The sequence below is a fragment of the Zophobas morio genome, unplaced genomic scaffold, assembly GCF_036711695.1.
Source record: "Zophobas morio isolate AGI-343-1 ecotype UQ-CSIRO unplaced genomic scaffold, CSIRO_AGI_Zmor_V1 ptg000006l, whole genome shotgun sequence".
NCBI classification, from domain to species: Eukaryota; Metazoa; Arthropoda; class Insecta; order Coleoptera; family Tenebrionidae; genus Zophobas; species Zophobas morio.
In genome coordinates this window covers 16,816,027-16,840,791 of record NW_026972111.1, presented here as the reverse complement: position 1 = coordinate 16,840,791, position 24,765 = coordinate 16,816,027, and the positions used below count along the sequence as shown (strand labels likewise).

General features: G+C 35.3%; 3 protein-coding genes and 1 long non-coding RNA gene across 7 annotated transcripts in view; 2 read left to right on the top strand and 2 right to left on the bottom strand.

Annotated features, from left to right (window-relative positions):
- The window catches only part of LOC135123729 (uncharacterized), a 251,917-nt gene extending 239,152 nt beyond the window's left edge, over positions 1-12,765 (top strand). For 2 of the 4 annotated variants that reach the window (XM_064048594.1, XM_064048593.1), the window contains exons 3-4: positions 9,908-10,568; positions 11,872-12,765. In XM_064048594.1, coding sequence (XP_063904664.1) covers positions 10,014-10,559 — 546 coding nt within the window. In that variant the 5' untranslated portion in view covers positions 9,908-10,013 and the 3' untranslated portion in view covers positions 10,560-10,568; positions 11,872-12,765. The remainder of the gene's footprint in view (positions 1-9,907; positions 10,569-11,871) is intronic. The other 2 variants (XR_010279701.1, XR_010279700.1) reach the window with 1 other exon arrangement.
- Positions 11,190-24,740, bottom strand: LOC135123732 (uncharacterized). Its single transcript, XR_010279704.1, has 3 exons — positions 24,692-24,740; positions 11,988-12,204; positions 11,190-11,932 (listed from the first exon to the last, which is right to left on the bottom strand). It is a non-coding gene; the product is annotated as an uncharacterized LOC135123732 (long non-coding RNA).
- Positions 17,121-20,012, bottom strand: LOC135123717 (methylthioribulose-1-phosphate dehydratase). Its single transcript, XM_064048575.1, has 3 exons — positions 19,768-20,012; positions 19,250-19,704; positions 17,121-17,297 (listed from the first exon to the last, which is right to left on the bottom strand). The coding sequence occupies exons 1-3, from the start codon at positions 19,850-19,852 to the stop codon at positions 17,175-17,177; spliced, it is 663 nt and encodes a 220-aa protein (XP_063904645.1). The 5' UTR covers positions 19,853-20,012; the 3' UTR covers positions 17,121-17,174.
- On the top strand, positions 22,367-22,945 carry LOC135123193 (uncharacterized). The gene is made up of 2 exons (XM_064047687.1): positions 22,367-22,806; positions 22,859-22,945. The coding sequence occupies exons 1-2, from the start codon at positions 22,393-22,395 to the stop codon at positions 22,943-22,945; spliced, it is 501 nt and encodes a 166-aa protein (XP_063903757.1). The 5' UTR covers positions 22,367-22,392.
- Positions 24,741-24,765: the final 25 nt, after the last annotated feature.

Below are 24,765 nucleotides of genomic sequence, written 5' to 3'. Positions count from 1 at the left end.
TTACTAAAGAGTAGAATGCTATCCGAAGATATTTTGAAGAAATCTTATTAGCCAAATTACGCAAAAGAAAAATGTTTTTTGATATTTTATTTGCTATGTAATCCCCATGTTTTTTCCATGTAAGTTCTGAGTCTATTAAAACACCAAGATATTTTGTAAATGTAAGTGTATCATTAACACCCTTTTTTAAACTAAACAACATCGTGACTGTTTTTTTTTTATTTAACGATAATCGGTTCGCAGTGAACCAGTCTACTGATTGGTTTACAAGAAATTTATTTTTTGCTCTAGCTTGTTCAGTTGTTATTCCTGCATTGCCTATAGAGGTATCATCTGCATAAAGTGTGACCTCTCCATCCTGTAAATAAGAAGGGAGATCATTCGTAAACAAAAGGAATAAAATCGGCCCAAGAATTGAACCTTGCGGAACTCCATATGCAATGTTGGAAGCCTCTGAAAGTATTCCATTAAAACATGTTCTCTGAGTACGATTTGTTAAATATGACATGATAAGTTTGACACTACTTGGATGAAAATTATAAAAATAAAGTTTACGCATTAGAATGTCGTGCGGCACACAATCAAATGCTTTACTTAGGTCTATAAAAGCGGCGGTATATATTTCTTTATTCTCAAAGCACTGATTCATTTTTTCAATGAGATTAATAAGAGCTTTAGAAATTGATCGTCCTTTGCGGAAGCCATACTGGTTTGGATTTAATAAGTTATATTTTTCTAAATACTCTTGTATTTGCTTTAATAAGATTTTTTCAAATATCTTTGAAATAATAGGAAGCAAAGAGATAGGTCTGTAGTTATCGGGGTCATTTACATCCCCTTTTTTAAAAATTGGTATAATTTTTGCTGTTTTGTCAGCGGACCGATTATGATGTTTTTTGTATCTTTAATAAGTTTCACATTAAAGCCATACATATCCTTTGAGTTACTATTATTTAAGCTTTCGGTGAACTCACGCACCTCAACTTGAGACACTGTTTGAAATTGAAAGAAGAATGTATGATTTTGCAACGAGTTTATAATAAATATTGGGTCGAAATTAGGTTTAGGGAGAGCAGATACTATCGACTTGGGGATTGTCGCAAAATAACAGTTTAAGTCCTTAGACGTTACTTTACATTTATTTACAACTTTTGCATGTTTATCACTATTAATGAGCTGCCATAGAGCCCTAGGATTATTTTTATTTTGTATTAAGTATTTCTCGTTATATTCGATTTTAGCGTTCCTAATTGCCTTGTTATATTTCTTCTTACAATGTAAGAGTTCATTTTTTAATTCACTAGATTTATGCATTTTGTAGGTATCAGATAATAGACCCAAGGTATTTCTTAAAGATTTAAGTTCCGAAGTGAACCAGTTGTTATTAATAATTTTGGACTTACTACTAAAAGTAATTTTCCTTTTAGGGAAAGCAATATTGTAATAATAACTTAAAATATTTACAAACATAGTAAACTTATCGTTGATAACTACATCACAATCAATGAAATCCCAGTTAATTGAACTTAGCATGTTGAAAAACATGAATCTTCCTATTCGTGTTATAGGTCTACATATTTTACTCACTGGGCTACAATTCTTGTCATTATTACTTACGGATAAATCTACTAAAAAATAAATCATATGTCAGTGGTACATCATCAACAGATGCACCCATGACAACTGTGGAAATATCGTAGTCTGCCAAATACTTTGGTTTAGTTTTCTTTCTGCTACTGTGTCTACCTTCAGTTTCTGACGTTTCTTCGAAATCTTCGGTGGCTTGCTCAAGGTCTCCCTCAATACTTTCTTGAGCTACCTACTTCTTCGATTTTTTTTTCAGGCTCCTGTTCCTCATAGAATGTTGGTTCCTCGGCTGCGAACGTATTATCTCTTCTAAAAACAACACTTGTGAGCACCAGAGCCGGTAGCCATTTGAATAATACCCTATCATGAAGCAAGTTCAGGTTCTAGAGTTTAGCTGCTCCTTTATGAGTTCGTTTGGCAGTCGTAAACATGCTATACATCCAAACACTCTAAGTTTGTTCAAATTAGGCTTTTTACCGTACCATAACTCTGCAGGCACCTGATCTTTTAAGGCTAAAGTCGGAGACCAATTTATTAGATACGTTGCTGTTAAGATGGGTTCAGTCCACAAGTATTTTTCCATCTTAAAACCAAGTAGCATGCACTTCGCCTTTTCCATCAGAGTACGATTCATTCTCTCTGCAACTCCATTTTGTTGTGGGGTGTATCTAATGGTTAGTTCGTTCTTGAAATATTTAATCATTTCGCTTGAAAAATATTCTCGCATATTATTATCACATCGAAATCTGCTTATTTTTCTTTCAAAGTGGCTGTTGACCAGGGTCTCATATTTGAAACGTTCGAAGACCTCAGACTTTGCATTGAGCAGATAAACTACGACGAAGAACTATAATCACCGATGAAAGTTAGAACATATCTTTTTCCATTATACGCCTTATTTTGAATTGGCCCCTTTAAATCGCTATGCACAAGTTGCAATGGTCTAGTAGCCCTTGTTCTTGACTGGAGATGAGCTAATCTTGTCTGTTTTCGTTCTACACATACTGAGCATATGCTGGATTTTGATCTAGATTTGTCTAAATTCCATTCAACCAGATGTTTTACTTTTTCGGGACCAGTTCTGCTGATGTGTCCGAATCTTTGGTGCCATAATTCAGGGATTTCTCTAATGGTTGTTATCACAGCAGCACACTCGACATTTGGTGCACTGAAGGCTGTCTTATATAATTTCTCTTCCCGATGTGCCACCGCAATCATTTTATTTTTATTTTGAATATTTCCTTTTCCATTCCTGAAAACAATCTTCAGGCCAAACATTTCCAATTTCCGCACTGACAGTAAATTAAACTCTAAGTTTGGAACTAGAAGTACATTATTAATGGTATCAAGACTTTTTTGCTCACTTACGATAGCTTCAACAGTAAGATCCTCCATTTCTCTAGGAATCAAAAACGTGCCAGATTTTGCACTTCTGATCTGAATGGGTTTTTCGAGTGTTCTTACGTTCTTCAAAAAATCACGACTCTATCAAATGTTCTGTGCATCAAGAATCCAAATACCATGAGTTCTCTCCATTGTCTTGGGCAAGTCCAACAAAGCACAGTTCGGTATCTACCTCACAGACATATTTGGCTCTGTTTTCAGTTTTTGTGTTCAACCATTCCACAATTAAAACATTTAAGTTTTGGACGTGTATTCCCGCTGCAGGTACCATAAATACAGCTGGAAATTGTGTTTCCTTCTGAGTCACTCTACGTGCCCCAGATCTCTTACATTCTTCATCTAAGAGCTTGTTTTTGATAAATCTGATTGTTAGTTCATCTGATGCCAATGTCTGTATTGCAGTGACCACAGTGTTGTATTCAGATGGCATTATTAACAGCAGATGGCACACAGTATCACTCTCTTCGAGATTCGCCCCAGCTGACCGCAGTTCGCGAATTATTTTATCAAACTTGAGGAAGTGTATACTCATTGAATCTCCTCCTGTACTTAGCTTTATTGTCAGAAGCTTCTTCCGTAGAAGCCCCTGCGAGGCCATGCTTTTCCTTTCAAATGTTTTTCGTAGCGTGGACCACATCACGTGGGCTGTTGTAAGATCTTTTACGTATATCAAATGGCCGTCGGCAGTTCCCTTCTAAAACGCGCAGGGACAAAACGGTACAGGTCAAAAAAGCGCAAGAACAGTACGGCGCAAAATATAATAGCGCAATATATAATCGCGCCCTAATAATTAATAAAACAGCGCAAGGACAAAATAACCCAAAGCAGAAAAGCGAAACAATTCAGAAATCCTCTATTTATATGTAGGTATTTATAGTGTTAAATTATAAGAAATGGAACGCAAATATTCTTCAACATTGGAAAAACAATCTTTTTGTGATTTGCACCTGTATATTTGCATTGAGGCTGCTCGTGCCGCCTATATACTGAACGATATATTGTCATAAAAATTTCTGTTCCGGATTGCTTTTTCTTCAGTTGCACTATATCAAGGTCCTCAACGAACGGTGATGACAGTCGATGCAGTTTTGAAACGCATTATGCCAGGCTTCCAGTGTTTCTTAGCATTTCGGTGCCGACTTTATCGAACATATTCCAAAATCTAATGATAAACCTTGGTGAAACATTTCTCAATCGTCTCCCGACATATGTGTCTTCCAAGTAATCAACAAGGGGGCGAAGTTCTTGTGGAAATGATTCTGCGATAATTTTAAGAGCGAATTGCACATCTTTTTCTGGGACGTAACTTAATGCCAGCAACATTTTACATTTAAGACGAATATCTTCTCTATCTTTCTACAGTTGGGCCAATTGCGTATGTTGAATTTTTCGCCATAGATTCTGACATAGATGAAAGAAGCAACTGCACCTCCACGAAATCGAATGGAGGGTTTTTCGATCCTTTCGATACCTATAACGGTCGTAGAATAAGATAATACTTCCTTTTTAAAAAGTAGAAAATTGCATGACTTTATTAACCAAATCAACACAAACACACTCAAATAAATAATATTTTGAACAGCGGTATTTTGTGCCAGAGCCGTTTTGTCCTGCGCTATTTTGTACGTGCTTTTTTTGTACCATAGCCGTTTTATCCTGCGCTCCTTTGTCCTTCGCTATATTGGCCGTGCGCTATTCTGACCTAAAGTCCATCTGTTATAAGAATTCCATAGTCTTGTAATACCGTAACAAATAATATTTCTCAAACGTTACTATTTTTGTCTCACTTTCTCTCATTGCGTTTGAGATGGTACGTATTGCCTAGCATTTTAGGGGCAGTCCAAATGATCTACCGGAACGTTCGTACAAAGCAGAAGTTATCAAACAAAAAACTGTTGAACCTGAAAAGGTGATGTTTAATGAAACTTGTAAATTTTAAGTTAGTGTTATGTTTAATTTCCAGAACACGTTTTGCTTATTTTTTTTTTGTGTGTTGTATATTCTATTTATTATAAAGCCTGCAACAATACATAACTGTTTGAGAACCTCTGTCAAATTTCGGGTTTCACTGCGACAGGCGGAGCTGTTTTCTCTCTCGCACATCCACTTAAGTTAAAATGAAGTGGTGCCTTGTTGTTCTTGTTTCAGACAGCATAACGCAAAGCGTTGGTCGTGGAAAGAAGAGAGAATGATTTTTTCGATATCACGGAAAAATTAAACCAGATGGACTTTACGCTTTTTTTTTCGTGCGCCATTTCATAGCAGAGCCATACCAAACAGTAACGCTAAAAGTTCTTTAAAAATTTCTTTGAATGAACATGATCGTTTGTTAAAAAGCCCATTTTTGAGAAGGTGCATTCGTCGGACTGTATCATTCGACGATAATAGATGGGATCTTGTCGCAACTGATTTAAAAAAAAACTGCAAAACGCTATTCTTCTCAGAGGAACTGCCTCCTTAATTGGATGCACTTTGCGTGGAATGTAGGGTTTAACTTTACGTTTTTTTTTTTTAATGTAATGCACAAACTCGTGAGAAACTTGGTGATTTGTTGCAATTTGGCGTAACGACGTATCAGGACTTTCTTGTATTTCCAAAACCACATTAATTCAATATTTTCGTCTTTAATTTTTCTCAGTATTTTAGATTTCTTGAAAAACCCATTTTTTACTTCCCGAGCGTAAGCAAAGGAAGTATTTTAATCGAGTCCGTCGGACGACTCTCTACTTTTACATTTTCTCGATCTTTGATGACCCCTAAAAGACGAAGAAATAGGTCTCCCGTTTCCGTCTGTCTGTCCGTCTTTCTGCCGTCAAAATTTGTCTAATCATCCCCACCACTTTGAGGTGATGACGTCACTTCAAAGTTGTACATAGTAATTGGGTTTTAAATTGCATCAAATAGCATAGTCTTACACATGTAGTTTATGACTCCGAATTGAGATTTTACTCGAAACGTCCAGATTTTTGGAAAAAAAAAATCAAAATTAGGAAACATTTTGACTTTTAATTTGGAATCTACAAAACCGAATGCTTTCAAATCTTGCAGATGGTTTACAATTATGATAAGCATGACACAATTTTAATCATAATCTATTTAGTTATCCGCTACAAAAAGTTGATGACGTCACCTCAAAATTTTCCTGAATAAATCCCATCTAAAATGTACAAAATATGATGAGTCTCTTCTTGTGATTTATCATTCCATTCATATTTTTTGGATACGCATATACAGGTGACCCAAAAAAATTAATGAATGCGTGAATTTATTTTATTGATTTAATCAGGAAGTATAGAACCGAATGCTTTGAGATTTTGCAAATATTTTAAGATTATAAAGAGCATAATAAATTTTTAGTCAAAATATATTTGCTTATTCCCTCCAAAAAATTATGATGTCACCTCAAAAGTTTGCCGAATAATCCTATCTAAAATGTACAAAATATGATGAGTCTCTTCTTGTGATTTATCATTCCATTCATATTTTTTGGATTTGCATGTACAGGTGACCCAAAAAATTAATGAATGGGTAAATTTATGTTATTCATTTAATCAGGAACTACAAAACCAAATGCTTTGAAATCTTGCAAATGTTTTAAGGTTATAAAGACCATAATAATTTTTTAGTAAAAATGCAAGGTGATTGCGAAATACATGCAAAAAAAACGGGGAATAGCTCACAATATGATTATGTCACTGGGTAAAATTCACGGTCCTAAGTAGTAGCAGTGTCTAGAAAAAATTATTTGAAATTAAATGTAAATTGTTGTACGCGCCGCTGAACTGTTTTGTGACCTACATAATTACTACAATGAATGGAACAGAGTGAGTCGGATTAAGAATCAAAAAAGTGACTTTATCAGGCACTTTTTTAATCCCAAAGTGAAAAACACGAAAAGGGCCAGTTAGCATCGAGCGGTCGGTGAAATCGGTTTATGGTGGAGTTTTCCCATGCAGATTGTGTCGATGTGGTAATTGGTATGTGCGAACATTTGCATCAGTGGTACAGCAACTCCGAGATCATGGTACCTTCAACTTCAAACTCACGATCGTGGCCGTGATAAGACAGAAAAAAGAAGTTGGGTTTTCACAGCCTTGTAGTGCATCCTACATTAAAAGAATACGGCCACATCCATACCATGTTGACAAAGTACAGGGTTTGGAGCCCGCAGATTGTCGACGTTGTGTAACTCACTTTTTGTCCGATCAAACTCCACATGCTCGTCAACAAGTACGATTGCAAGAGACGGTTTTCGATAAATGTGTATCGGCTGGATGAAACAGTTCGTTTGTGAAAATCAACAGTGTCCAGAAATTATCGAAGAGCTTCAACAACAAGTGAAAGTGGCAGCCGCTACTCCGGTCTTTTTTTACCTATCAACAAACATCTTGCGACGCTCTGACGCCTGTATGGCTAGTCAAGGACAACATTTTCAACATTTCTTATAAAAAGGTAGTAACATTTTAAGTTGCTCTTATTTTTGTTCCAATAAACAATGCAAAATCGTTGTGGCAAGGACCAAACATCCGTCAGAATCAAAAGTTGATCATCATGAAGCATTACCAAAAAATTTTCGCACTGACCTTTAACGATGAATGAATAAATGAATGAACGAATGATAAGCAGCAAAAAGTCGGTTTTACTTTTAATTGAAACTGAAAGTGTTTAGGTCGTTTTTATTCGAACGTTTTTCCAACTCTGTTTACAAGGTGGCTCAGTGCCTTCGTATCGAGGGTGGTTCATGGGGGTTTTGCCCCATTCGATTTGTAATTTGTTTTTTCTATATTTCGACTCTACTAGGGTGGGGGATGCCGTGGTTAAAATATTTGCACTTATTTCGCAGTCACCCTGTATATTTGCTTATCCTCTCCAAAAAATTGATGACGTCAGCTCAAAATTTTGCCGAATAATCCTATCTAAAATGTACAAAATATGATGAGTCTCTTCTTGTAATTTATCATTCCATTCGTATTTTTTGAATTTGGATATACAGGGTGACTCAAAAAATTTAATGAATGCGCAAATTTATTTTATTCATTTAGTCAAGAACTACAAAACCGAATGCTTTGAAATCTAATGCGAAAAAAAACATAATAGGCATGCAGCCGTCACGTTTCCGACAGCGAGGGAAGTACCGTCTAAACTCTTTAGACCAATTTTTTTCTTTTTACTTCTCGAGCGTAAGCAAAGGAAGTATTGTAATCGAGTCCGTCGGCCGACTCTACTTTTGTTGTCTCGATCTTTCATGACCCCTAGAAGACGAAGAAATAGGTCTCCCATTTTCGTCTGTCTGTCCGTCCGTCTGTCCGTCGGTCTGTCCGTCCGTCTGTCCGTCGGTCTGTCCGTCTGTCTGTCCGTCTGTCTGTCCGTCTGTCTGTCCGTCTGTCTGCCGTCCCGGATTTTTATTAGAGAAATAATCTCCGAAAGTACTGGACCGATTGTTGTAAAATTTTGTAGTTATATTAGGAATATCATATAGATGGTAAAACGCTAACCAAAATTTGTCTAATCATCCCCACCACTAATGTGATGACGTCACTTCAAAATTGTACATAGTAAATGGGTTTTAAATTGTATAAAATAATATAGTCCTAAACATGTAGTTTACAACTCCGAATTGAGTTTTTACCCGAAACGTCCAGATTTTTGGAAAAAAAATCAAAATTATAAAACAACATTTTGCAATTTAATTTTGAATCTGCTAATCCGAATGTTTTGAAATATTGCAAATGTTTTAAGGCTATAAAGAGCATCATAAATCTTTACTCAAAATATATTTGGTTATCCCCTCCAAAAACTTGATGACGTCAGCTCAAAAGTTTGCCAAATAAATCCTATGTAAAATGTACAAAATATGATGAGTCTGTGCTTGTGATATATCATTCCATTCATATTTTTTGGATTTGCATATACAGGGTGACTCAAAAAAATCAATGAATGCGTAAATTTATTTTACTGATTTACTCAGGAACTACAAAACCGAATGCTTTGAAATCTTGAAGGTGTTTTAAAGTTATCATAAGCATGGTAAGTTTTTGATCAAAATGTATTTGCTCATCCCCCCTAATAAATTTATGACGTCACCACAAAATTTTGCCGAATAAATCCTATCTAAAATGTACAAAATATGGTGAGTCTCTTCTTGTCATTTATCATTCCATTCAAATTTTTCGATTTCTATATACAGGGTGACTCAAAAAAATTAATAAATGCGTGAATTTATTTTATTGAGTTAATTAGGAACTACAAAACTGAATGCTTTGAAATCTTGCAGATGTTTTAAGGTTATAAAGAGCATAATAAATGTTTAGTCAAAATATTTTTGCTTATCCCTCCAAAAAATTGATATCGTCAGCTCGAAAGTTTGCCGAATAAATCCTATCTAAACTGTACAAAATATGATGAGTCTGTACTTGTAATTTATCATTCCATTCATAGTTTTTGGATTTGCATATACAGGGTGACCCAAAACAATTAATGAATGGGTAAATGTATTTTATTGATTTAATCAGGAACTCCAGAACCGAATGTTTTGAAATCTTGCAAATGTTTTAAGGTTATAAAGAGCATAATAAATTTTTAGTCAAAATATATTTGGTTATCTTCTACAAAAAACTGATGACGTCAGCTCAAAAGTTTGTCGAATAAATCCTATCTAGAATATACAAAATATGATGAGTCTGTACTTGTAATTTATCATTCCATTTGTATTTTTTGAATTTGCATATACCGGATGACTCAAAAAAAATAATGAAATCTACTGCAAAAAAAACATAATAGACATGCAGTCGTCACGTTTCCGACAGCGAGGGAAGTACTGTCTAAGCCCTTTAGACCAATTTTTTAGTATTATTATTATGACTATTGCGTTTCCTTTTTTCTGTGAATAATTAAATAATGTTTCTTTACTTTATAGTCTGCCACCACTGCTCCATTACCAACACCTCTCAGACGAGGAGTGTTTACCAGGACCCTCTGTTCTGCAACCGTCCCCTCCACCCTCTTTCGATTTCTCCCAGTCGATGTTCGAAATCGAAGGAGGGAATAATATTGAGCTCCTAAGAGCACTGTGCAACCAGATGGAAGAAACCCCTGAGAAGCCGGCAACATCTGCTGGTGCATCCCCCTCTGGCACTGCGGAGGAAACCTCAACAGCAGCAGCTGCATCCTCCCCACCTGTGTCATTGTCGTCGTCTCCTTACCCTGCTACTGCTACTTCCACGTCTGCTCACCAGGTCCGCCAAACACTACCAACAACACTGCGTGCTCTTGCAACTCTTGCCGAGTCTGCTGAGTCTGATGACTCAGCAGACGAATTTCTGGATGACAACAGTGCCGAGGCACTGTTAAGTGCATTCAAACGGAAAGTTAGGCAGGTGAAAGCAAACCATGTGGGGCGCCATAAAGAACTAGTTACAAGAAAGAAAGTGAGTGAACGCAAAATAAAGAAGCTTACCAAAGACATTGCTTCATTAGAACGACAATTAGTGGAGGAACAAGCCAGGCTCAGGCACATTGAAAATGAGGGAAAAAAATTGACTGAGCAAAGTGCCAGTGTTCAAGATTAAAACAACATAGTGAGTAGTAGTGTTAATAGTGTTAGCAATAGGATTTTTTTTAGTGGTATCTTATGTATATTATGAATAACAGTAGTGTAGGCGTAGTAGTGGGTAGTAGTAGTAGTAGTTATGTCATTATTTAGCAGTAGTGTGATATAATAAATCATATCAATACATTATTCTGCTTTTTTTAATGTTGCATGTTGGGCTTATTCGAATCCTCTTTCGATGGTCGTTTTTTTTGCCTGAAGAAAAGTTTACGTGGCGACTTACACAAAAAGTGAAAAATGGCCCCTGTGTGCGGACCGATGTGGACAGGATCGATTTTTTTGTGTAGACCTATACGTCCGTTCTAGAAGAAAGTTTTGATGTAGCCAACAGATATTTTATCTCTTACCGTTCGGGCACCACAAACTTTTGTCCTTTTCGCCTTTATTTTCAACTTTTTTTTTTCTTTCTTTCAGCATGTGTTAACTTTTTTAGCTTTTTCGTTTTTTCATTATTACTACTAAACGATGTATCAAATAACATATTTAATTATATGGATTTATAGATTGTTTATTCAGAAATATTTTGACACAAAAAAAAAATTGGACTATGACTATTTTTTCCAAGTAGTCATAGTCCAATTTCTTTTTTTTATTATCTTAGTTTAAACTTTTAGTGACTTAAGCTAATTGAACTCTGAGCCTTCAATAGGATATCAATTTGAGCGTAATTTTTGTGTTTTGAGAACGTTTATGATGCATATTCTATTGAACTTCCATTTTGCAATCCAGACTTACCTTTGAAGGAATCACAATAAACACAATTTAACTGAATACCACCCAAAAATTGGTGAGGTGATTAATCTTAGTTTCAATTTCGAAAAATTGATCGAAGGTTATTTCGACAGAACTTCCCTTGCCCTTGAAGTACAGTCCCACGAATCCCGCTTTTTTGAAAAATTATAACATAATAAATAACACCCCTCCAGTCCCTGCCGCGAGGACGTAAATTCCAAGGGGGAATGAATAAATTATATTTGAAACATTTAACCGTCGAGAAAACATGTTATTTCACTGTCACAGTACATGCGTAACTTCGACTATTTATGTTTATACTTCGAAAGAATTCGACACAAACGACAAACAGACAGACAGACACGGAAAATCACTTTTTTCATACTCTTGAGGTCATGAAATTTCGAGAAAACATGACAATGTTAACCAAGCAGAGCATGTTTGTGAATTTCGATTTGATAGGAAATATTGAGTAATATTCACAGATATTTATCCTTAAGCTATCCATCAGTGTTTTGACATTTTGTTATTTATTTCAGAATTATGAGTGAGTCACGTAGGATACCGTGTCCCCGCAACTGGATAACACCGTTCCAGCCCCTGCCAAATGAAACACTTCAAGAAAACTATCGACGCATTTTTCAAGAGTACTTACCTGAGATGAAGGTTCTTAATGTGATACCGCGCAACTTCAGAAATAAGCCACGGTGTAACTGGAGTGTTCTATTTTCTCGGGACAAACCCCCAGAACGTGGTTTATTCCAAATTATTCGTGCTTTTCTCAATGAGTGGAAACCAGGCAACGTAGGCGTAGGACGTGTAGATATAATACGTTTGACTGCACAAACTCGTCGACCTTTGTTTGAGGTCATCTACAATGTAGAATGTAATTGTGAAGCTATGGAAGTTTGTGATGATGACGAAGACAATTTAGCGGATGTTTCGGGGCAGGTTCAGGAGATGAAACTTGAAGAAATGTAAAAAAAAATATGAGCTATCTCATCTCAGCTATATCAGCTTCATTTCTTAACCCCATCAGGGCACTTACTGTCTTTGTTAAACTGTTTGCGAATTACACACCTCATTCTTCAAAATGTATATCTGTTCTTGTGAAATTTACGATTTTTTTGGTTACTCTCGTGGTTGTGACCGTTGCTATCTGACCAGGGTCAAGTTTTACGTGTTCGTAAAATTGTACAACCAGGAAACGGCCTTTCTAATATAATAAATCAGCCGATATCACAACAAATTTAATCAGAGGTACTTAAATAAACTTATTTTTATATCCATCTTTTTAGATGTAAGATCCTAAGGTTTTAAGTCTGTTAACAACAGAAAAAATATTTTGTATAACAAGTGTAATAGTTCAATAAATAATATTCTGTAGACGATAAATCACATGTACGTAAAAAAAGTTCTTATTATTTTTAAAACGTGTTTTTATTTTCTTGAATTCGAATGTCATCTTCTTCACTGGATATAATTGCAAATATTTTCGTATCATCAACATAAGTATGAAAGTCATCGATAAGATGAACAAATAGCACAGGTCCCAGATTACAACCCTGGGGAACGCCAGAAGTTGCCGTAAAAGTATGAAATTTGAAACCTCTATAAAATACGAAATTGGTTTTGTCAACTAAACACGACTTGATAAAATTATAAAAATTACGAACAACGCCAAAACACATAAGTTTGCTTAGAAGAACTAGCTTTACGTAGTCAAATGCACTTGAAAAGTGTGACCTCTATTATCAACCTCTTGTTTAACCAGCTAAACAGAATTTGCTAAACTAGAAACCGTTTACTAAGCGCCCAGGGAGAAATACATGTTGGTGAATCGATAGATATTGTGATAACCCAAACTACCCGCCTTAAACTGACACTTGGAAAGCTTGAAAGGCCCACGAAAAATTTAAAAATTCAAAATTTGGCCTTGGCTATGATCGTCTAACAAAAGGAACATACGTTGTGTGTATATATATTTTTTTAAACATGGCGGGAATTGAGCATACACTGCGTGTGAGTCAAGAGCGCAAGAAATAAGAGACAGAATTTATGGGAGGGGGCTATAAATCGCACACCCATTACTGAACAAGAAATTAATCCTTGCCATACTTTATCAACGATTCCAACAAAGCGTTTACATTATGTCATGATCCAAATGATTGGTTACTTAAAAAAACAAATTACTTTATGAGTTTATAATACCGTGAACTGCTTACCCCAAACAAAACACATAATAAACACAAAAATATCCAGTCATCGTTGCGAGGAAAAAGCGCCTCGGTGATGTAAATTTTAGCGTTGCGAGGGAATACCTCGGTGATGTAAATTTTAGCGTTGCGAGGAGATGCCTCGATGATGTAAATTTTCACGTTGCGAGGAAATGCCTCGGTGATGTAATCAATCTTTAGCGTTGCGAGGACATGCCTCGGTGCTGTAATCAATCTTTAGCGTTGCGAGGACATGTCTCAGTGATGTAATCAATCTTTAGCGTTGCGAGGAGATGCCTCGGTGGTGTAATGGTGATAACGATGGTAATAACCTAAGCGAAGAAATTATTTTAACCCCCCGCCAGTTCACGGTACGAATTAGTTCATTTAACAGCCGTAAATGAACTATTAGCAATCTTGTGTGAAGAATTAAGAAATGTTATAATGTAACACTTGCGTATATGCATCCAGAAACCTCATTCGTAATTAAGCAAGCAAAGGTGTTATCCTGACTAAGTGAATTTCATGAAATCTTCTAGCAAGCGGTTTATTTAAATAATCCTGATTATAAAATTGTATTAGCACTAGTTGACGATTAAACTCCTAATATGAACTGTGAATTTAGAATGAATCAAATTTACACGTGTTAGCGTTGATCAAAAAGTCGCATTTTTCCGACTAAATGCCGCAAGAATTCTCTACACGAGTTGGGGAAAACTGGGTGCCGGCGGCGTTACGATTGATTTACGTTAAACAAAGGCTTCCTTCCTTTTATTAACTACCAAACCAAATAATTTAACCTGGTTACTCACAGCATCTTTTCACCATGCATCCACTATACCGAACCATAACATAATGACCTTCACCATGCTTTCAACATGCCGCTCTCCTCTACCAAGCCGCCCTTTCATAACCAACCCTCTAACTAACAAGCAGAGCTACCAACTATCCAACAAGCGTTAACGGTGCACCTGCCCTATGTTTAACGATTTTTTTTAGTGAATTTTTTTCTCAAATTCAAATTATTCAAATGTGATTTCGCGCCGTTGTTAATTAAATTCAGCGCGACAATTTGATTCAAATTCGGTCACCAGAATATTTCTGCAGATACCAAAAAGTGAATGTCTTTTGTCGTGGTGGACAGGAAATCTCGCCCTTAAAATCACCCTATTACAAAGCAGCGTCGCCTTTTTGTACTCATCCTCAAATAACTGAACCCTCAAAATCACCTATTACTTTCCACGGCCTCGCAGAGTTGCCCTCATGGTCTCTTGTCTAAATTTTCTTCAAAGAATTAAGTTAAAACACATGGTTTGACCAGATATAGTCAGAGATCACGCTTCTTTGTTTCGATGTCTTTCAAGAATTCATCCGATGCACATGTTCCTTAACCAAATATAGTTAGACATTATGCTTTTTTGTTCCGATGCCTTATACATATAGGTAGAAATTACTACCAAACAAACAAATCATTCAATAGTCCACGTGAATGACGCATTTCTTTACCAAATAACGGCAGAATTCACGGAGGACCCATCAGAGCACTCCAAAGCCACTAAAAACGGCGTTGAAGGATGTCACCGATCATTTCTTGACCTGTCCGAATATTAAAAAAGTACTTGGAAACTTGCCTTCAAACACGTTCTCACAATCCGAACTTTCAATAAATAGGAAGCGGCATTAGAATTTGGTTGGTACGTCTAGACCCCACTTCGGCCCTAATATCCAACTCCCTCCGCCAGGCAGAAGCAGCTCCAAGACCTTTCACCAGTTCATCGTCTTATACGTGGTCGCAGAATCCTTCCCGTGAGCTTTCCCAGTCCTTCAATTCACTACTCGATCAGATGGCTCTTATCGTGTAAGTTATCACTGGCCTAACTAATTAAACGTGTGCAGCAGATTCTACCCTCGTGTGGGGTCGACCGAGCAAATATACTTCACCGGTGAACATGGAACTGCTACGAGAGATCCACAAACACCCGACCGGGTTCTCATTTTTCCGTTATGTTCGGGTCCATCGTGCTATACTGGGAGAGTCTTTCGTATAGAGCACTGCCCACGTTTTACCTCATTTACGCGCACAATTCAGCGACCAGGCATTGGTCTACAATTAAGGTATGCATCCCTAACACCAGAAAGCCCATCCAGTACGAATTGTTACATTAATCCCATTTACCACTGGGTTCCCGCAAATCATGCGCTGCGATCCAAAAAGCCCCAAGAACTCTCTAGGTTACTATATTTTGTACATAATGCTATGATAAGGGCACACAACTCTGCTTGCTTCTTTTAACCTAGCTTAATGTTTATGAATATTGTCATTTATTGTTCTCTTTCAGCATGCACAATCTTTTCCTAGTCTTAGTTACGAATGAGTTATTTATAACTTCCTTATTAATAGATTATCTATGGAGCGAATCTGCCTCATGGCCCTTCACAGATCCAGGACCTAACGGAAAATTTTTGTGACCGCCACCGGTAAAAACTTGGGTATCAAAAATTGAACACTAAATATTGAAATATACTTATTTTAGAAAAGAATCGGCAAGGCCCCACATTATTATTGTTTTAGTTTTTAGTATGACAAATGATGGCTTCCTTTTTTGGACAATTTTAGAGGAATTAGAACAATAGGAACGTCACAATAGTATTCGTTTAATTAGAAGAACCTTAAGGCATGCCCATAATCCTGTTTTAATGCCCAAAAGAGAATTTATCAAACAATTTCAATTAAAAAAGATCTGAATCGCTTCAATTAAATAAAATATAAATTTTTCAATTGGTACTCAAAAGAACTATATGTTACAGTTAAAACCCGTTTTCAGTTAAAGCGCGTTTTCTCTAGTTAAAACTAGATTTTACTAAATGCCTTTGCTACAACTAGAATCGAAGAAAGGGAAAGGACTACGACAAGGAACTTGCATTCCGCTCTCGTTACAAGGTCCTCTGTAGTTCGCCATAATAATTTGAGAACTTGCATCCAGTTACTTTAATGAAGATTTCTCTTATTTTCTTTGTGTTTTATACTTACATCCAGTTACTTTAATGTGTACCATTCAAATATTTTCATTGATTCATAACATTTGATTTCATTTCATTGTTGAAGGCTGGAAAGGGTTTTTGTAGCTGCTGTCCAGATCTTCCTTTTCCAGAATGGTGGAATAAACAATTCTGTTCTTCATATTCTGTGTTTGATTTAGGGACACTTTTCCAGCCCTTGGGATTACCACTTCGCATTTGAACGTATTCGGCAAAACAAAGAAAAAATACATTGTAGGTTTCCATTTTGTTGACGATCACAGCTCAAGACTAAATTTTGAATTTTTCGCGGCTGTTAAAATTTTGTTCGCATGCACAGTCACATGTCCCATTTTGGCAGGATGTTTGGCTTACGACAATGTATTATTTTGAATAAGCAGATTCCTTTCCATTGGGCAATAAGTAAACACGAATGCAGCGACACTTACAGTACAAACGTGTGTCACTAATACTGAACCATACACTTACCTCTGTAAATAAAATATTTGTTAGGGCTTAATCAAAAAGAAATAATGTGTAAAATAATCAAACAGTAAAATTAAAAACGTATATTTTGTTTATATAGAAAATAACACCTTGCCGTGTATTCAAACAGCACCCACTAATGGAGCCATTTGATGTATCTTCAGTTGTACAACGACATCAAATAAATAATCATAACACTCAGTCATAGTCTTTGCCTGCTGCCAAGTGTCACCCCAAACATAAACCTGGAACAACAAACATTTTTAACGTTTTACTATGAGTGTTTATTTTTTTTTATAAAAAAGAATTCAAATTCCATGCAACATATACAACATTGAACGAGTGATACACATGTGAATGTTCATAGAATAATTGCCTATTTTATTTATGAAGATAAACTAGTAAAATTTATACGACATACTGTTTTGGTTGATCCAATCTTCAAATTTCATTTTTGTTAGAAATACATCTTTTTTTATCTTTTGAAATATGTTTTAAAAGTGTTTGAAATTTGTATCCGACTAAATGAGATTATAATTTATATCAAAAATTCAAGTTAGGTTAATAATAGTGTATTATTAAACCGATTAGAAATGTTAAATAATGAAAGACAACAATTATTGTGTACCTACCTAAATCTCCGCACAGTTGTTCTTTGTTTTGTTGTACATATTATATTTAGAATGAATTAAACTATGTAGGTATTTGTCTTAGAGAAATGCAAGTTCACTCCTATCTGGTGTTGAATTGAAAAATTACTCAGAGTAGAAGTTGGAATTTTTATTTAACACAACCGGTATGTCTATCCTTATAACATCCATGTAAGTAAGGTTCTGCCACAATGATAAATAAATAAATAAATCCTTTATTGCCCAACAGGATAACCTAATAACATGACAACAATAATAATTAAGAATATTAAAAACAGAAAACGTAATACATATTTCAATAAGAAAAACTACAATAACTACAAAAATAGAAAAAAAAAAGATCTTATAATAGACATGTCGTTTGTGTCACCTGAAATTCCAACGATTACTCTGAGTGGTTTTTCGAACATCCGTTACATACATTTATAGTTATAATAACTCTGGTATTAACTAATAAATAAATAGGTACACCAATACGCAACACATTTAACACGTATCATTGGTGTTACAGAGAACGTTTTTTAGAAAGGTTTATACAACAACGCACCTTTTTGAAAAAAAAAAAGTATTGCCTCTGAAACGCAGCCTATATTACAGACCACGTTGAAAAATGAGTGTTTATTTAATTTTTTTAAATGTTATCAAGTTTTTGCTGAAGATAAATAGGTTATATTAATTACGGCACCTACAGTATAATATTAATAATTATGTTACTACATTTCGCGAATGTCGGAGAATTTAGACAAGTCATTTTGGTGATAAACAATAACATCATTATGAGATGAATCTGGTAACATACGTATGATAACTTTACAAGTAGGTAATTATTCAGAAAGAACTACCTACAGTTAGGGTTACCATACGTCCGGATTTTCCCGGACATGTTCTGGTTTTTCGATTGTCCGGGGACGTCCGACCGGATTTTTATATTTCTGTCCGGGTTACGTCGACAACTAGATTTAAGTGGTGACACTTTTAACTAAAGAATTTTATGTTGTTTTTTCTGCAATAAATTTTTTATAAGTACTCGTAACTTTTTTGTATCAAAGTGTCCGGTTTTGTCCGGATTTTTAAAATTTTATGCCCTAGAATTAACTTTTAGAATATGGTAACCCTACCTACAGTCAGAGTTAATCTTTCTATTCGCTCTTATAACGAAGAAGTGTTTCCATCGTATGTATGGTTTTGAATTTAACAACGTTTCAAATAATTATGGTTATCCAGGTTTTAAAATTATTATTGTAATACAGTATAATTTTAGAGTTTAAGCTTTGCGAAAAGATGGCAATATAGCAAGTATGTTAAAAGGTAAAAAACGTTTGACGGTATTAGCTTAATAAAATCTGTGTCGTCCAATAAAGCTTCGAAAAATCTATAATATTTTTGTGAAATGAAATCAATACTTTAGTATTCCCGCAAACTTTTATGCACGTCGCTCACGGATATGTATTACTGGTTGCATTTACTAATAATTACAAATAAATTTCCACATATTGCATATTAAACACTGACAAATTCACAACAGTTTTAGAAATCATCACACTTACCCCATGCCTACGCACAAGAACAGCACATGTCTCGGGATAATTGGCAATTGTTTCTGCAAGCCTATCTTTTAGATCTTCTTCAAAAGGAGTATTTTCAATAATGGGTACCACCAAGGTATCATCATAACGAAGATTAACACCCGTTTTCTGATTTTTAATTCCTTTTATCATTTCGAGATGTGAACATTTAAATACTTTTCCAGGAAATAGCAACGTTGCCATCAGAGCTGCTTTAGAATGAGTATGGATAACAGCTCCTGCATTTCTCATTGTGTAAGCACACATAAACAATGGAGTACACTGACTTTTCTTCAACTTCTTTTCTACTGGAGGTAATTGTAGGTCTTCTCCATGGATATTCTGAACAAATAAATCGTCTGATTGAATACGTTCTTTTTGTACGCCAGAAGGGGCAATGTAAATTTCATCCCCATATTTAATGCTAATTCCACCTCCTAAAATTTGAAATGTTGATTGGCAGGTGAAAGCGGGAGTTATGTATTTTGTCGATAAATTACCTGTTCCAGTGACCCATCCCAAATCATAGAATTGCCGACACAATTCTGGAATTAAATTTCTAGGATGCTCTTTAGGATACGACATTGTTCACACAACCAAATAATGCATTAACTTTATGTGTTTATCGTAAGGTCACAAATTGATAAAACTGGTACACAATATAACCTCAAAGAACAGGGGCTGATTAGATAAATTTGTGGGATTCATGGTGAGAACGTTATTGCTGTGGTATGATGAAATATGGGACTTTGACCTGCACAAATTGTAAAAAAGCGGAAAGGTCGCGACATGATTGTGGCAATAAGGGCCTAATCCTTTTACACAATGGGAAATGTGTTACGGCTGCGGGGTCTGAACGCAAGTTATTGTGTGCTGTTATAGGGTGGAAATGGAAAAATAAGGAGGTATTGTAACTGTTGAGATAATCCTTATAAATGCGTTTACTGACTGGCCAAGTCGTTAAAAAGAAGAACTCAACCCGTGGAACAATCTTGAAGACGAACACGGACCCGCCAGATTATTATTGTGAAATCATAATTTCAAACAATAGACCTATCAGAATTTGTTTTCAAGCGTCGTAACTTTGCTTTTGGGGTGTAATAATAAATTATTATTATTTATACTTATACATATTAGGACAGAAATTTTCAATTTTTACCACGCAATTGGATTAGTTATTAAAGTAAAACACAAACAAATAACTGCCTCAATTATAAAGAAAAACTTTAGTGATGAGATGCTTGTTAAATTTTTTCTACAGTCGGATGAACTTAAACATTCTTTCAAAATACGATAAATTTTGATTGCATTTATATTTTAATAATCAATGGCACACTGGATTATGTATACCTGCCTTGAACAGTAAAATGACAAAGAGAACAATGTCGGTAGCGATCCGAAACGTAGCTTATTTCAGTTTTAATACCTATCATCGCACCAGTGGCGGCTCGTCAGATGAGGCAAGTGAGGCGGCGCCTCACAGCATATATCTTAAGAACAGATTGACTTAATTTATAATTAAAAAAGAGTTTTCAATGCATTTTTAGTTACAAAAATATGTTGAAATGGGAACTCTGTACATGATTTTTTATTTTTTACGCTTCCTGCTGACATTTTTCGTTGAATACCGTACGATTTATGCCCCTAGTTCTTTAACTGAAGCGGCCAAAACGTCGGTTCACTTGAACCAGCGAAGCCCAATCACAGACACGGATTTCCATGACTCAGCTCCTATACTCCTATACATGCGTTCGCTCGGAACTGAGGCGATATCTTCGGTGCTTCTCGGCCAATTTCGGCGTACTCATGAAACCATTTTTCCATTTATTTTACAGAACGGAAGGGTTGCGGGGTGCGTGGGTAATTAGCATGAACGTGAATAAAAACCCACGTGTTGGTGTTTTGTGTTATTGTCTCTTTCATAGGTACAGGTGAGTGAAAAATGAATCCCGAGTACGATATCGTCATGTTGCTTCTTGAAACGCCGTTTTCACGGCGAACCGAGCTAGAACGTCGGCAAATTTTGCTAAATATTGAGCAGTCAAAACCGTTAATTCATTTAACTTCCATTGATAAGCGACAGAATCGTCAGTACTCCAAGTTTTTTAAATCAACTTGGTACCTACGAAACATATAAATGGCTCTGCCGTAATATTTACACAACATCCCGGGATAAAACAATTTAAAGAATTTCATCCGAAGTGCAAAATTACCTGAAAGTTCCAAAGTACACATTAAAAATTTCATGGGCTTAAAACGTTTAGAAAAGAACACAACAACTACTTATTCCTGAACCCTCCAAGAAAGTGCTACTTTCAACAAAATTTTGACTTGTAAAAACATTGTTGATTCAATGTGTTATGGGTGTTATTATTATTATTATTATTATTGGGACCTACCACTGACCCGGGAATGACCGGTATTCAGTCAAGACTTCTATTATTACTAACTAGTATGACCAAGTAATAGTAATATTACTATTATTATCAAACTTCTATCATCGCCTCACCACATCAGACAGTCACGAGCCGCCACTGCATCGCACATCGTCCGTTTACGTTATCTTTCAGCAGGAATAGATTTATACGTCAAGTTTGCCTTTCTTTAATTTCGCATTTATTAATCAATTCAAATGATATTTAATTAGCCATTTTAATTAAAATTCAAAAATACAACTACATAAATTAATAGGTGTTCGTGTATTTTGGGTTGCCGACCAGGTAAGTATATTTCTCATTGTCGGTGCCAATAAAAAGACAATAACACATGCTTCATGTAAATGTACCATTTCTCTGCGGATTGTTAAACTACATATAATAGTTATTTATCTTATTAGTGGGATAGAGGCTTTATTATAGCACTACGAGTGTGAAGATTGCAGATGACGAGATCGTTAGACCGAGTCATCTGTAATCATACGAGTTGCTGTAATGTGCTCTAGCCTATGTATTAAATAAAAAACTTTATCTACAACTGCTCAAAAATGCAAAAGAAAAAAATCAATTAAATTTATATGTTAATTAAAAATCAAGAACCAAGACAATTTTTTGCAGTGTTATGACAACTGCTCAAATTTGTTGTAAATAACGCGTCAGTTTTTAGAAAAAAATTTGTTTAATTGAGAAATGAGTGATTCTGAAGCAGAAAGCATGCCTTTCGAAATAGAAGAAGCGGCTGGAAATGCAGTGTCTTCATTGTGGCCTGATAAATCAAAAATCAAATACGAAAATTTCTATAAAGGGTTCACTGACTGGTGTGCATCCAAGAAAATAGATAATGAAGTAAGAGAGAAGGTGCTGTTGGCATTTTTTGAAGATTTGCCCAAAAATTATAAGTCCAGCAATCTTTGGGCGTTTTATTCTATGTTGCGGGTCACAATCTCCATGCGACAAAATGTGGACATCAGTAAATTTAATAATTTAATTGCTTTTTTGAAAAAGCGGTCAGTAGGCTACAAGCCGAAAAAATCAAGGATATTAAGAGAGGATGTTTCAACATTTTTGCAAGAAGCGACAGATAAAGATTTCTTGTTAATAAAGGTAAGAAGATTTAGAATGTTTGATATTGATGTATTAAGTATTCATTTTTAAGGTTGCGTTGATAGTTGGATTTGGAGGAGCTTGCAAAATAGATGAATTAACTAACCTACAGTTAGAAAACGTGAAACATGAGGGATAGATTTTTTGTATCTTGATACCAGATACAAAAACCAAAGTATCTCGAGAATTTTTTATTGCTTCCGGAGGAATCGAAGGAGTATATGACAAATATATTAAGAATTAATTAATGTAACTTGTTGTAATTTGCATGTTAATAAAATTCTATTAAGGAGTGGAGACCTTTATTACATCACTAGTGGAATAAAATGGTTTATTACTCAATTCAAACAGTGCCGAATGAGTCGTGTAATAACGCCTTTATAAAGTAGTTGTAGATAAAAGTATAAAATATTCTAATCAAAGTATTTTTTTGTTTTATTTTTATTAATTACTTACATACTCTACAGAATCATTAGTGCAGATGGTACATATGTAGTTATATGTTTTAATATGCACGTGTATATCACGGATATATCAAATGTGTTAAACCTGTCGAAAAGGTTATGAAAACCCAAACATCCCGCCTTAAATTGAAATGTGAAAAAAAAAATTGAAAGGCCTGCGAAAAATTCAAAAATTCAAAATTCGGCCTTGGTTGTGATCGTCTAACAAAATTGAACTTTACATTTTGTTTGTTTTTTTTTTGTGACGGAATGCGTCCAGATGCAAGTGGTGAACCTCAACGTTGTAAAAGTACCGCTAAATAAAACACAAAATATTTATATGGAGGATACAAAATTATTTCTTCCTCCACTGACAAAAAAAAAGAAAAAAAAAAGCTGCGACTAAGTTGTACCGGTTGAAGACACCTCTTAATGCTCAGCTACAAAAAAAAAAAACAAAGGAATAAAATGCACGTCCTACATGATTTGTTCAACGAAATTTTACACTTCAAACATGTTTGGTTTGAAAATACTCTTTCAACATGGCCGCTGCCAGAACAAAGAATTTACCTGATGTTAAATTATGTCACACTTTATCAACGATTCAAACAAAGAATTTACATTATGTTAAATTATGCTACACTTTTTTAACGATTCAAACAAAGAATTTATATTATGTTAATTGATGCCTTGATCTAAATGACTGGTTACTTAAAACTATTAGCTTTGAGAGTTTATATCGTGAACTGTCCTCAGCTTATCCCAAACAAAACACATGATAAAAAAAACAACACAAAACGTATGCAGCGTTGCGAGGAATGTGAGTCTCTGTGATATAATTTTCAACGTTGCGAAAAAAATGTCTCGGTGATGTGATGATGATAACGATGATAATTGTCTAAGGGAAAAAATGTTCAATCCCGTCATACCTCCGTCGACGATATTATGAATTCGACCGTACTTTCACGGTCTTTTCCCAGAGTGGGGAACATTAGATTGCTGCGGTATATCAACTATTAGCAATCTTGTGTGAGGAATTAAGGAGTGTTATATTACTGTAACACTTGAGCATAAGCATCCAGAAATCTTATTCACAATTTGGTAAACAAAGGATCCGTTCTGACTAAGTGAATTTCATGAAATCTCCTAGCAAGTGCTGTACCTAAGTAATCTCAGGACCGTTAAATTGTGTTAGACTTAGTTAACGATTAAAATCCTAAGATGGACTGTAAATTTACAAACAATAAAACAAATTTACACCACGAGTTAGCGTCGGTCGAAAATACGCATAATAGTATTTTCGCTTGAAAAAACCGCAAGAATTTGCTACGCGTGTTGGGAAAATTGTGGCGTCATCGTCGTTACGATTAATTTTCGTTAAACAAAGGCTCTCCCTTTTTTATTAACTACCAAACTAACTAAACTTAACCTAGCTAACTCACCGCGTGTTTTCACCATGCTTCACCAAACCAAACCAACAATGACGCGTCACCATCCTGTACAAAGCAAGCGCTCC